Below are 11,130 nucleotides of genomic sequence, written 5' to 3'. Positions count from 1 at the left end.
TTTTCAAAAAGCTTTTGTGTTTTTATTATTTTAGGATTTGAACATTCATCAAGAAAATTAAACAAAAATAGTTTAGTTTGATCAACTTTTCCAAGAAAGTTTATCCCCACTAATAAACCCACTTCCTGTCGCTGGCTGACCCGAGTGGCGACTTTACGTGTCCGTGGTTTATACAGCAACCTTCTCGAAAATGAAAAGAACTTCAAATGAACATCCTGAACAGTTTCTTTACACATTAGTCACTCCAGATCCTTCTTATACTATGAACTAACACAAACATTTGAAAGTCATCTGAAATCAGTTGTTCAAAAATACATATTGGTCAGATTTTACATCGAACTGATCAAATTTATTCATTAGGGTGAAAATCAGAAAAAGTACATTACTTAACATATTTAATACTGCAGCAGTCAGTGGATGGAGCAGCGTTTCAAGTTGGCAAAGCTGCCATTAAAAGAAATATTTCAAGGTTTTGAAAAAGCAGCCGCAGCCTCAGAAATGTTAAGTACTACTTCTCTCAACTAGTTTTCTCCGACTATAGAAACTAAGCAGGGCTGTGAGATAATTTACAACCCCACAGCAACTCAGACCTCCTTCTTCAAAAACATCTTCATTTAAGTGGTGAACTTTTCCTTTACCAGCCTTTAGTGCCAGACTCAGAGAGGAACCTACGGGTTCTTCGCTGCGAATCTCATCTTTGTGCCTGGCCTGTGGCCCTCCGGCTCTGGGTGGATGGTCCTGAAGGTCAGGTTGATGCGCGGGCCCCGGTCATGGTATTCCTTTGCCACTTGATGCTGGTAAAGAGAAAGAGACGAATGAGTGAAGCAGCTCAAATGCTCTAGGAGGAGTCTGATAAAGTGTCAGGAACGTGGGTAAGTGTCTGCTAATGTGCAACACTTTCAGCTGCAGTACTTAACTTTAATCTAAAAAATATATACACATATATTTTTTAGATATTTATTAAAACTGTCATTATGTTGTAACAGTATAATATGAGACAGAGAAAAGGTGGCTTGTTGCCATCTGAAGAAATGAACCGCTCCTGATGAAAAACAACCAATCTGTTCCAGGGGGAGGGTCTTAGCGCTGTCAATCACCTCATGTTCCCGCTGTTAAATGTTCTAATGGTGGAGAAACAACTTACCATTCTAGGAAAACCCTTACTGCCATCATTGTGGCTGTGCTAACTAGCTTTAGCTAGTTAGCAAGGCCTCATTCTATCACTTTTGATGATAAATGTGAGAATAATCTGAAAAATATTTTCCTTACACACCAATAACAGAAAAAAACAACATCAAACTGACCTAATGACAACCACTTTTTAAAGCAGAAAAGCTCTGGTTAGAGATTTATTAATAATTAGATAGTAATTAATAATTCACATAAGGAGAAGAGGAAAATTTAAAAAGTTGTTTGTATTAAAAATTGTTTACTATATTAAAACAATGGAAAAAACTATTTGGAGTTGATTTGGTAAACTGGATTTTAAATATGGGATGGATTCGATAATAATCCATTTTAACATAAACATCCGCCTTTGTCTTCAACTCAACAGTTAAGACCATTACATTCCCTTTTCTAAAACACCAAGATTCTCAAATTCAACTCTGTTCCATAACACTCAGCATCATACAGTACAACCATCAGTCTCTGTTCTTCTGGTCTCTGTTAAAGTCAACACCTCTCCGCCATTTTGATGAAACATCAGAGTCCATTGAAAAACAAGAGGAAAAAAAAGCAAAGGTAGAAAATAGGAAACAGTGGACTGAAGTAAATGGTATCCACCAACAAGACTGACTTATTCACCTCTCAGCCTCAGTAAATTTCATTCACCCTTAGATCAGCTGAGTTACAGTATGTGGACCTTTTGCATTGGTGATCCAGTTTGCTTGTTGATTCTCTGAAAACCTCTGCCCTTCTACACACTCACATTTGCGTGAGGCATAACTTACTTCGTTTTTAAAACGGAGCCCTTTAAGCAGAGCAGACACCCAGACTCTCACTGAAAGGTTTGGCTGCAGTAACAGAGCGGATTAATGACCCGAGTGATCTCCTCTCCCTGAACTCAATCTAAAGCGCCACTGGTACCTTTGTTGGGTCAGTTGGAAAGACGTCAACATAAAACAGGCTTGACCTTATCTAACGTTCTGTTGGCGCTCGCAGCTTTTTCCCTGGCTCTTTACTTTTCACATGTTTTATTCTCTTGCTCTTTAGTTTGTCACGTTACGACTCCACTAATTCTGTTTAATGAGAGGGAAATGGATGGAAAGCTTTGAAGGAAAAAAAAAAGAAACGCCATGGGGGAGTACAAACAGTGTTCAGACAGTTTCTGATGCAAACTTATGCTAACAATATCAAGGGCAAAAATATATCGATGTTCACTCATTTTACAAGGAATGCTTGAATAAAGCCATTCTCATTCTTATTCTATGTGGAGTTCCTCATGGTTCTGTTTATGAGTCTTTGCTATTGTATCCAGAAATGTTGCTTTCATTATAGTAGACCACTTTTTACATAAACAAAGATCACCAACATTCAGATTATAACATACAAACATATTTTCAGTTTTTTCCATTTTGATTTTCATGTCATCTATTTTATTTTATTTCATTTTTTAGGTAACTGTATGGCACCGATTGTACAAATAATCAAATAATGCTAATAGCGCCATGTAATTTACTTTAAGACAGCTCCAGAATGTTTCATTTCAAACAACACAAAACTCTCATGAAGTTTGGCACTTTCTGTGAATTATGTTTCTGCACAAAGTGAAATAAATCAATCCGTCATGACACAATGCATTTAACCATGGTTTTTGTCACAAAGCTAAGATTTCACCCATGTGAAATTGACCCACAAACCATATCACACTCTCACTCTATCGCGCACTTTTAAGGCTCCTCCACTAATTTAAACCAAGAAGCCGTCTGAGCCGAAAACAAAGGTTTCTTCTTGAAAGGTGAGGCACTAAACTCCCCAGGAGAAGCAAATCTGTCCTGGCCGCCTGTCAGTCGTGGAAGGAAATCCGTCACACGTTTTCAGTCAAAGCACATGGCTATTTACTGTGAACATTGAGGCTTTGTTGTGGAAATCTTGCACTCTTGATTAAAACTGAGTGAAAACCTGCCTGCCAGTCGTCCTGCGTGGCTCCCTCCATCAGCAGCAGAGTCCCATGGTTCAGAGGAATCCGAATCCGCTCCACGTATGTGTAGTCGCCGTTGTCCTCCTGACATGGAAGCAGATTGATGCAAAACACGGACAAAGAGTTATAAACTCAGAGCTTTAAATCAGAGTTTGCAAAGGAATCCCTTTGACTTCAAATGATCAAGAATCAACAAATGATTTTAAATACACATATAATACAAAGTGCAAGTTTTTAATATCAAGTCCTCTTTTTTTAATCAGAATTTCCACAACAGAAGATGATTTATGGATCTCTTTGTTTCTTGTCTTTTCGATTGGAAACATTCAATTATCTATCCTTTTTTTTTTGCAAAGTTTTAAAAATTTCTTTATTTCAAACCCTAAAAATAAAAACCGTGGTTCTATAAAAATGACAAAATTCCAGATGAATATATATATAGGATATTTATCTTTTGTTCTCAACAGGTCATGTGATTTTTGCGGCTCTAAATGAGTTTCATTTTACTGGAATCAGAGTGAAAATGGGTCTAAGGATTGCAAAGGTTGCAGACTCCTGATTTATATTACGACCAGCTGCTAAAGCATCTTACCCGCTGAAGTTTGCATTCATAGAAATTAACTGTTTTTCACTTGACTGTAGCTTTAATTAAAATCAGTTTCTCTAAAAGTTGCCCAAATTTTGTCACTGATGCCCAAACCAACCTGAGGATTAAAAAGAAAAAAGAAAAAATAAAAAAAACTCACACACACAAATAAGTGACGGATCTAACAGAATATTTTTAGACAACAGAATATTTTTAGACAACTGTGAAGCTGTCAACAAACTGGTCCTGAAAGTGAGCAGAAATTCATAAATAAGAGTTTCTGCAGGTTTCACCAAATCAAATTTAAGACTTTTTAAAGTCATTACGGATGGAATTGAAATCCTATGTGTCCGCAGAAAAGTACGAACATTGAACAGCCAATGACAGTCGCAAAACAGCTACCTAGCCAGCAAGCGAGTGCTAGCAGCTACTTAGCGGTAGCCTCAACCACAATATACTTCTGAGTACAAACGTCATCCAGCCCATGGGAGATAAATTTAAATAAAAATACTAGCTAATTAGCAAGGGTATATTAGCAGCTAGTTAGCGAAAGCCTCAACCGTAATACATGTCCATAGAGCCGAGTGTTGCTCAAACTTTTACCTGACAGGAAAATCCCACAAGAAAAAAAACAAAAACATAGAATATACAAAATCAAACAGTCCAAAATGTAAGACCTGTGACTGACGTATTTAAGGCCAACTTAGTCTGTTTTTAGTTAATTCAAAACATTTTTAAGACTTCAAATGTAGGCATGTGAATTTAAAACTTCTTTAAGGACCTGCTTGATATACGTGTGTAAAAATGAAACAAACAGGAAATATTTAAGGGCAGGGAAAGCGGCTCTCGTCGCCATGATCCCACCGCTGAAGGCTGCTTGCGAAGGCTGAACACTCTGGTGTCACCCAGACTCAGAGACGCAATGGTCGGTTCGGGGCCCAGAGAGGCCTCGTCGTCGCTGTGCCAGCCGATGCTGTCGTGTCCGTCTCGGTACAAGTTACACAGCAGCGAGTTGAAGGTGCATCCGCTGGCCCGCTCCACCGTCTCTCTGAGGGCCACCAGCAGTGGATGCCACTGTGTGGAGAGGACGAGAAGACAACGATACAAAGTCAAGTTAACAATTAATCGATTACTGGTTTGAATAATCGATTAATCAGATCAGTCTGATTAATCGTTTCAGGTACCTGGGTGTTGGCAGCCATAGTAGAGCGAGCGTATGTGTACGATAACTCTCCATACCAGCAGGTGAGCCTGGGCTCTTCATATGCTTCACCTGGACAAATAGAAACAATCAGAGCATCAAACAAATGGCCATGTTTATCATAAGACTGAGAAAGTCACAATAATGTTTATAAGAGCAAAAGCATTTCATGTTTTTCTCTTCTTTTTTTTTCTTTTCAGAAATTCAATGCACTTCTTTAACACAAACATCAAAACTGTAGCAAGTCTTAAAATTCTTTCTGAATTGACTTTTATTCACAGAAAACAGCAGCGCCACACACTTTAATTTCAAAATAAAAGCCTCCCTAATGTCTTTAAACAACATCAATTCATAAATTGAACCTTTTTGATTTGGACAGAGCAGGAAGAGAACTGGTTCTAAAATCGTTTTTTTTGTGCTTCTGGCAAACCATTTTGACACCAAACCCAGTTTTCAGCCAGCGGCAGAGCGGAGCGGAGACTAAATCTAATTCGACTCTCGTTCACTTGTTGCCTTTGGGCCTCTCCCGAGAAACGGCTCTCTGGCTTTTTGCTTATTTTGGCCGATCCTCTGGCACAGAAACACGGTCGAACCAAAACAAACTGCATGACAGGCCATCGCTTCTGCTGAGACTGAATTATGACAGGACCCGGGGAACAAGCGCTTCTAAATACGAGAAGAAACATAAATACTTCTTCCATAAAAAGACAGAATCAGAGGGAAAGAAGTTAGAAGTCTGTATGTGGCTTAATTTAGACGTCAAATGGATGGGAAAACTGAGTCACAGCACTAAAGTGGCTCAGTAAAAAGAACAGACGAAAATATTTTAAAGATGAAAATACTTTTTAAACTCACCACCTTCATTCTGGCTTACCTCACAACACAAAATATTTGTATCATATCTTAATTACAACCTGTGCAAAAAAAAAAAAAGGCAGTCCTCCCAGAACTAGAGACGCACCGATTCATTTTTGTTCGCTTCTGACAGCGATATCTGAGGTCTGGTATCGGCCGATATCAATCCGATACAGGACAACAGCTGAATTGACTTAAAACATTTCTTTCTTTTGTTTTTAAACATAAATGTGCTGAATTATAGCTTAATTTGGTAATCTGCACCTCACTTAAACATCAAACCAACATCTTGGTCAAACTCGTGAAAACAATACAACTTTAATTTCTTCTGTCAGGAGTAAAACAGCAAACGTGAAATAAATCATCACAGAGAAACTGAAACTGACAAAAACAACAGGTTGATTAACTTGGTCAAACATGTTAAAAATAAACTGCAGCAAATATGTCAAATGGTTCCGAAAGTGCAATTAGGAATTATAAACCTAATGTAGAATAAATATTAAACCATGTTGTTGCTAAGAGCACAAAACATGGAATTAGACTGAATAGATCTGCTCACATTATCAATCCAATCTAAAAAAATTTTCAATATCTAGATTGATACAGATATTATAATCGGATTGGTGCATCTCTACTGTTCATTGACTGCAGCTGCTTCACCACTGACCAGATAACTGCCCAATTTGGCAAATCAATATGAGTTTATTTCACAAGCTGTGATGAAAACGCTTTTTTCACACGACCAACGACTAGACCTTGCCACCAAGAAGACGACAGAAAGTAGCACGTGTCATGTTTTTTAATGACGCATCACCTGAACAAACTTATTCACGTTTGATTTTAATTACGTTTCCTACTTACTGAAAGGACCGCAATTCAGAAATTGTGTGTTTTTTGGGGGCTTTTTTTACATTAGCGTCATAGCCACGACGGTTTGTGCCTATTTGTAATGGAAACCGCAGGCTGTGATGGAAAGTAGCATTCTCAATCCAGATGAACAAGTTTACGATCCTGTGGTCCAAATGGGCAGCCCATGTTAATAAAACACAACAGGTAAGAATGATTAACAGAAAATCATTAATAGAAAACAAAGCACATCTTCTCTCAGCAGATCCTTCAACCAACAACATGCGTATGTTGTTGACAGAGTCTCCCAAGTGAATGAAGACCTTATAAATCCTGACCCTTGACCTCCCACTAGGTTTACATCATCCTGTTGTCATGTCTGAAGCGGCGCTGTCACAGAATGGCTCATCAGATGGATGAGAGCCAGCTGGGAGAAAAGGGAGACCGGAGTGTGGCTTCAGCTCAACGTGATGCCTTCATACAGAGTGAATGGTGTGTTTTCATCCAATTTCATCAATAAATCAAGTTCATTTGCACAGTGCAAAGTTCAAAGTGTTTTACATCTTGAAAGCTTCCCTTTCTTTTGACAGTCGTCAATTGTGAGAAACAATTTTGTCAAGTGTCATCATCAAAATCACACATCAGACATGTTGGTCCACGTTCCAGTTATCATTACCGACTCTCTTAGACAAACATCTGCGAAACCTGAAGTAAACAAAACTTTTATGGAGTGAAATTCAAAGCAATGCGGACCCAAAGCAAGAAGCTAATCTGCTAAAGCTATTCTAGATTATAAACTATGGAATTTTGTTCCCCCCACCTTGTCCCCAAGTAGCTGTGGAGTTGGCTCTGCTGGTACCCACCCAGTCTGTAGTTAGTCTTCTGGGACCATGGCAGCTCTGCCAGCAGCTTACTGAACATCCAGTCAGCCTCCTCTGGTGTGAGGAACCCGGGCCGCAGCCGCAGCCTGAACACATTCAAAACAAAAATGACACATCTCTCATCATGAAAACAATCTAGATTTTTCTTGACAACGCTAAACTCCAGCAAAAGCCTAACGGCTGTACCTCCCGGACTTTTTCTTCTGTCTGTTCATTTTGAGCATCAATAAATATAAAAATACAACATGTTAGTAACACGGATCGCACATTTTCATGTGCATGATTTCAAGGCATGGATGTAGGCTAACTGATTAAAGATCTCAAGTGATATCACTTCAGATTCATTGATGAAATCTTTTTTAAGCACCACTGTGTGTAGTGGGGTTAATGATGAGGCACCCGGGAAGTAACAATCAGTACATTTTCATTTATTTACACCTGATAAGGAAAAATTTCCTTGTAGCCTCTTTTTGTTACAGGTAAACGGAAGACACAAACTAAAAGACACGTTTTTATTTGCCAAAATTCAAAGGCTAATCTGTGATCAGTTGTTTGAGTGATTGCTGCCATCTAGAGGGTTCAAATAGCCACTGCAGACTGGTTTAAGATTCAATAAGTATGGTGTATAGTTTATTTAAACGTCTGGGACATTTTCGTCCTCACTAGAACCGTACTCACCGAGACACCCCAGAAGGCCCGAGACTTATTTCATAATCACCCAAATGTCTGTTGAAAGAATGTTTTTGTTATTCTTTGTCCATCTCTGTTTAAAAGAATTGAAATATCAAAAATATGCCATGTAATAGAGGGTCAAATATGTCCTTTTAATCCAAGTAAGTCTTGAAAACTGAATCAGAGTTTAACTTACTCTATTACTTTCTCTGGAGGCACTTCTCTCATCGGCTGCAGGGATTGAAATGAAGGGAAGTTTTAGTGGATTTTAAATTCAAACACAGCTTACATGGATCAGTTTTACAGTTTACCTTGGAGGGTTTGTGAAACTCAAACGCTTTGGATGTTTTCTGGTTGCCAAATCCCCATGTACCAGAGGCGCTGTTAACATTTTTGGGTTGACTGTTTAGGCCGCCCGCTGTAAAGGGGGGAAGGAAAAAATAAAAAATTAATTAAAAGGCTCACATTTTCTGTCTATCATCCTTCGATTTTAGAAAGTGGTGAAATGTGTATTTTCATTGATTTTGAATAGTTCAATAACTACAGAAAGCAAAATTGTAAGTCTCCAAGAAAATGGAATATTAAAAGGGGCAGTATTATGTTGCTATAAGATGGCAACTGGTGCCATCTTATAGCATAATCAAGTAATGATGTTACTGTCAGTTGTTACAAAAACGCTGTTTATGTCAAATTTGACTTAAAAATTTTTTGATTCTGTAACGTATTGCTTTGAAATTGGGCCTCTGTCTCTTTAAGAAACTCCTGCTCTCTCTGAAACGCCGCCTTCAGGAAGTCATCACAACATAACCTTTTAACAACATTTTTACCAGCACTCCTTTGAGAAGTAGCTCATATGATGAGCTCAGTATATACACAGTTCCATCAGGAGTTTGCTAATTGATGAAGGCTAGTCTGAAGGAGCTGAGTCACGGGAAAGGACCGGAAGCTATGTCATTGAGGAGGGTGTACAATTATAGCATGCTGTAATACTCAAAAAAGACAATTTTACATAATACAGCACAGCATTATGATATGCAGCATTTTTATGACAATTCAAGGTAACATAACAACTTGATTGTGCTATAAAATGACACTATGTGGCGGAAAATTATATAACACTGCCGCTTTAATTATCAGAAATGCCCAATGTTCACAACTGAAAAAGAGACCTTAAAATGACCTGTTTGACCATTTGAGGGTTTTGGTTGCTGTCTGGCCCAGGAACCCTGGACTCTTGCACGCTGGCGCTTATCAGACATCCCATCCAATCTGCAGTTAGACAGAGAGACGGATAAACCTGGCTTATCATTCACATTTCCTCAAATCAAACGAAATGGCACATCACAGTGCTGCAGTGCTGTTGGATATAGATGTTTTTTGTTGATTTTATTTAGCAAGGTCCTTTGAGAATCCGTCCATTGATTCGCTTAGCTTCGCTTGACTTTCCACAGCTAAACACCTCTGAGGTACAGATGTGATTATGTGATGTAAAAACTGCAAAGAAGAAGAAAAAGAAGAAGGAGAAGAAGATAAAGCTGCCTTATGTGAACGTGGAAGCTTTTCTGTTTGTTTTTTTCAGGAAGGTAGTTTGTTTTGTTTTTTATCTCGGCTGAAAAATGACTTACAACAAAACATTAGAGCAAATAGAAAAACCGAGCAACACGTGTAGATGAAATTAAACGCACAATAAAGTTACAGAGCATTCTAGCTAGTAGCGTTAAGTCTGTAACAATCAATGCAGTCGCTGTCAAGAAGTGTTGTTAAATGAATAAAATACGTCGTCAAAAATAATATGCCCTCAATAAAGTGGCTCTTCTGGAGCTTTTAGTCAAAGCCTGTCAGAACTAATGTAACAAAAACCTCATACACTGGGGGAGAAAACAGCCAGTCTGTTTCAAGTTACGTAAATATTATTATAAGCTGACAGACTTGTGAAAAATATCAAAATAATAACCTTCAAATACTCACCCGAACAGCAATTCAAACGTCACAACAGAGCTAAGTCACGACAGACTTACAGAAACACCGGAGTCTGTCAGCCATTGCTACCGTGCTACAGAAAAACAGGTCCGACTTCAAACTATCAAGACTCATCAAGGTTCCCCTGCGATGTCCACCCACAGTCTCCACCACAGACATGTCCACGGTCCCAGGCATGTAATAAATATACTAGCGGCTTTCTTAGTAAGACAGGATGTAATGTGAGCAGTTAGCTTGTCGTGGCAGTCATGACGCTGTTGCCCAGCAACAGTCTTCAGAGTCCTTGGACTGACTGCCACGCCCACATAATCCACAGAAAACACTGAGACGAGTTACAGCATCCAGTTTCCCTTTGGGATTGAGAAAGTATTTGTGAACTGCATTGGCACAGTTTTGTGAATTAAATCTGAGAAGAAATGCCAACCAATGAAACACAGCAGTTACCAGTGCTGTCAAATCTAACTACTTCTGGTTTGTGATTTAAAAATTTTAAATCTAAATGTGACGTAGGGCCTGGATTGTTCAGCACAACATTCACTCATCTCCAACCCTTAAGTACTGTATGGCATGAGGTAGATCATTTGAGAAAAAAATAAAGCTTTTCGGCCTTCTCCCACCACCGACTACAATTAACCAACCAATCAGAGCCAGGAGGCGCCCACTTTACCTGCGCTCTGCTACAGCTTTTCCCCATCAGCCAGTAGTGAATGCTAAGGCTAGTTAGCATAGCTAGGCAGATGAGGGCAGATAAAATTTTCCTATAAAGGTAAGACGTTTCCCATCATTAATACGTTTATCCGCAAGCACATGAGGATGATTGGCAGCAGTAAGACCCTCCTCATGGCCCTGATTGGTTATTTTTGACCGGCAGCTGCGCATTTCATCCCACGGCATCAGTAGGTCAAGGAGGAGATCGACCTTTTCATAGATTACCCGTTTGACATACTTTCACTCCATGGCAACAGTT

The 11,130-nt window shown here is 38.9% G+C and overlaps 1 protein-coding gene across 1 annotated transcript; it reads right to left on the bottom strand.

Annotated features, from left to right (window-relative positions):
* alkbh3 (alkB homolog 3, alpha-ketoglutarate dependent dioxygenase) lies at positions 1-10,410 on the bottom strand. The gene is made up of 10 exons (XM_055028223.1): positions 10,152-10,410; positions 9,364-9,452; positions 8,495-8,601; positions 8,380-8,414; positions 8,190-8,237; positions 7,494-7,597; positions 4,913-5,001; positions 4,593-4,802; positions 3,128-3,226; positions 1-794 (listed from the first exon to the last, which is right to left on the bottom strand). Exons 2-10 carry the CDS (start codon positions 9,440-9,442, stop codon positions 669-671), a joined length of 897 nt encoding a protein of 298 aa, XP_054884198.1. The 5' UTR covers positions 9,443-9,452; positions 10,152-10,410; the 3' UTR covers positions 1-668.
* Between the last annotated feature and the right edge of the window lie 720 nt (positions 10,411-11,130).

The sequence above is a fragment of the Poeciliopsis prolifica genome, unplaced genomic scaffold, assembly GCF_027474105.1.
Source record: "Poeciliopsis prolifica strain line A6 unplaced genomic scaffold, Auburn_PproV2 SCAFFOLD001, whole genome shotgun sequence".
NCBI classification, from domain to species: domain Eukaryota; kingdom Metazoa; phylum Chordata; class Actinopteri; order Cyprinodontiformes; family Poeciliidae; genus Poeciliopsis; species Poeciliopsis prolifica.
Note: the sequence above shows the minus strand (reverse complement) of the source record. Positions and strands in the feature narration are given on the sequence as shown.

What these genes read in the sequence shown, in the direction of transcription:
- alkbh3 (XM_055028223.1), bottom strand. Translation starts at nt 9,442, where the DNA reads ATGTCTGATAAGCGCCAGCGTGCAAGAGTCCAGGGTTCCTGGGCCAGA. An exon ending in GGGCCTTCTGGGGTGTCTCG is followed by an intron (nt 7,598 to 8,189) that starts GTGAGTACGGTT and finishes GAATGTGTTCAG; the next exon opens with GCTGCGGCTGCGGCCCGGGT. An exon ending in CCACGCAGGACGACTGGCAG is followed by an intron (nt 795 to 3,127) that starts GCAGGTTTTCAC and finishes TCTCTTTACCAG; the next exon opens with CATCAAGTGGCAAAGGAATA.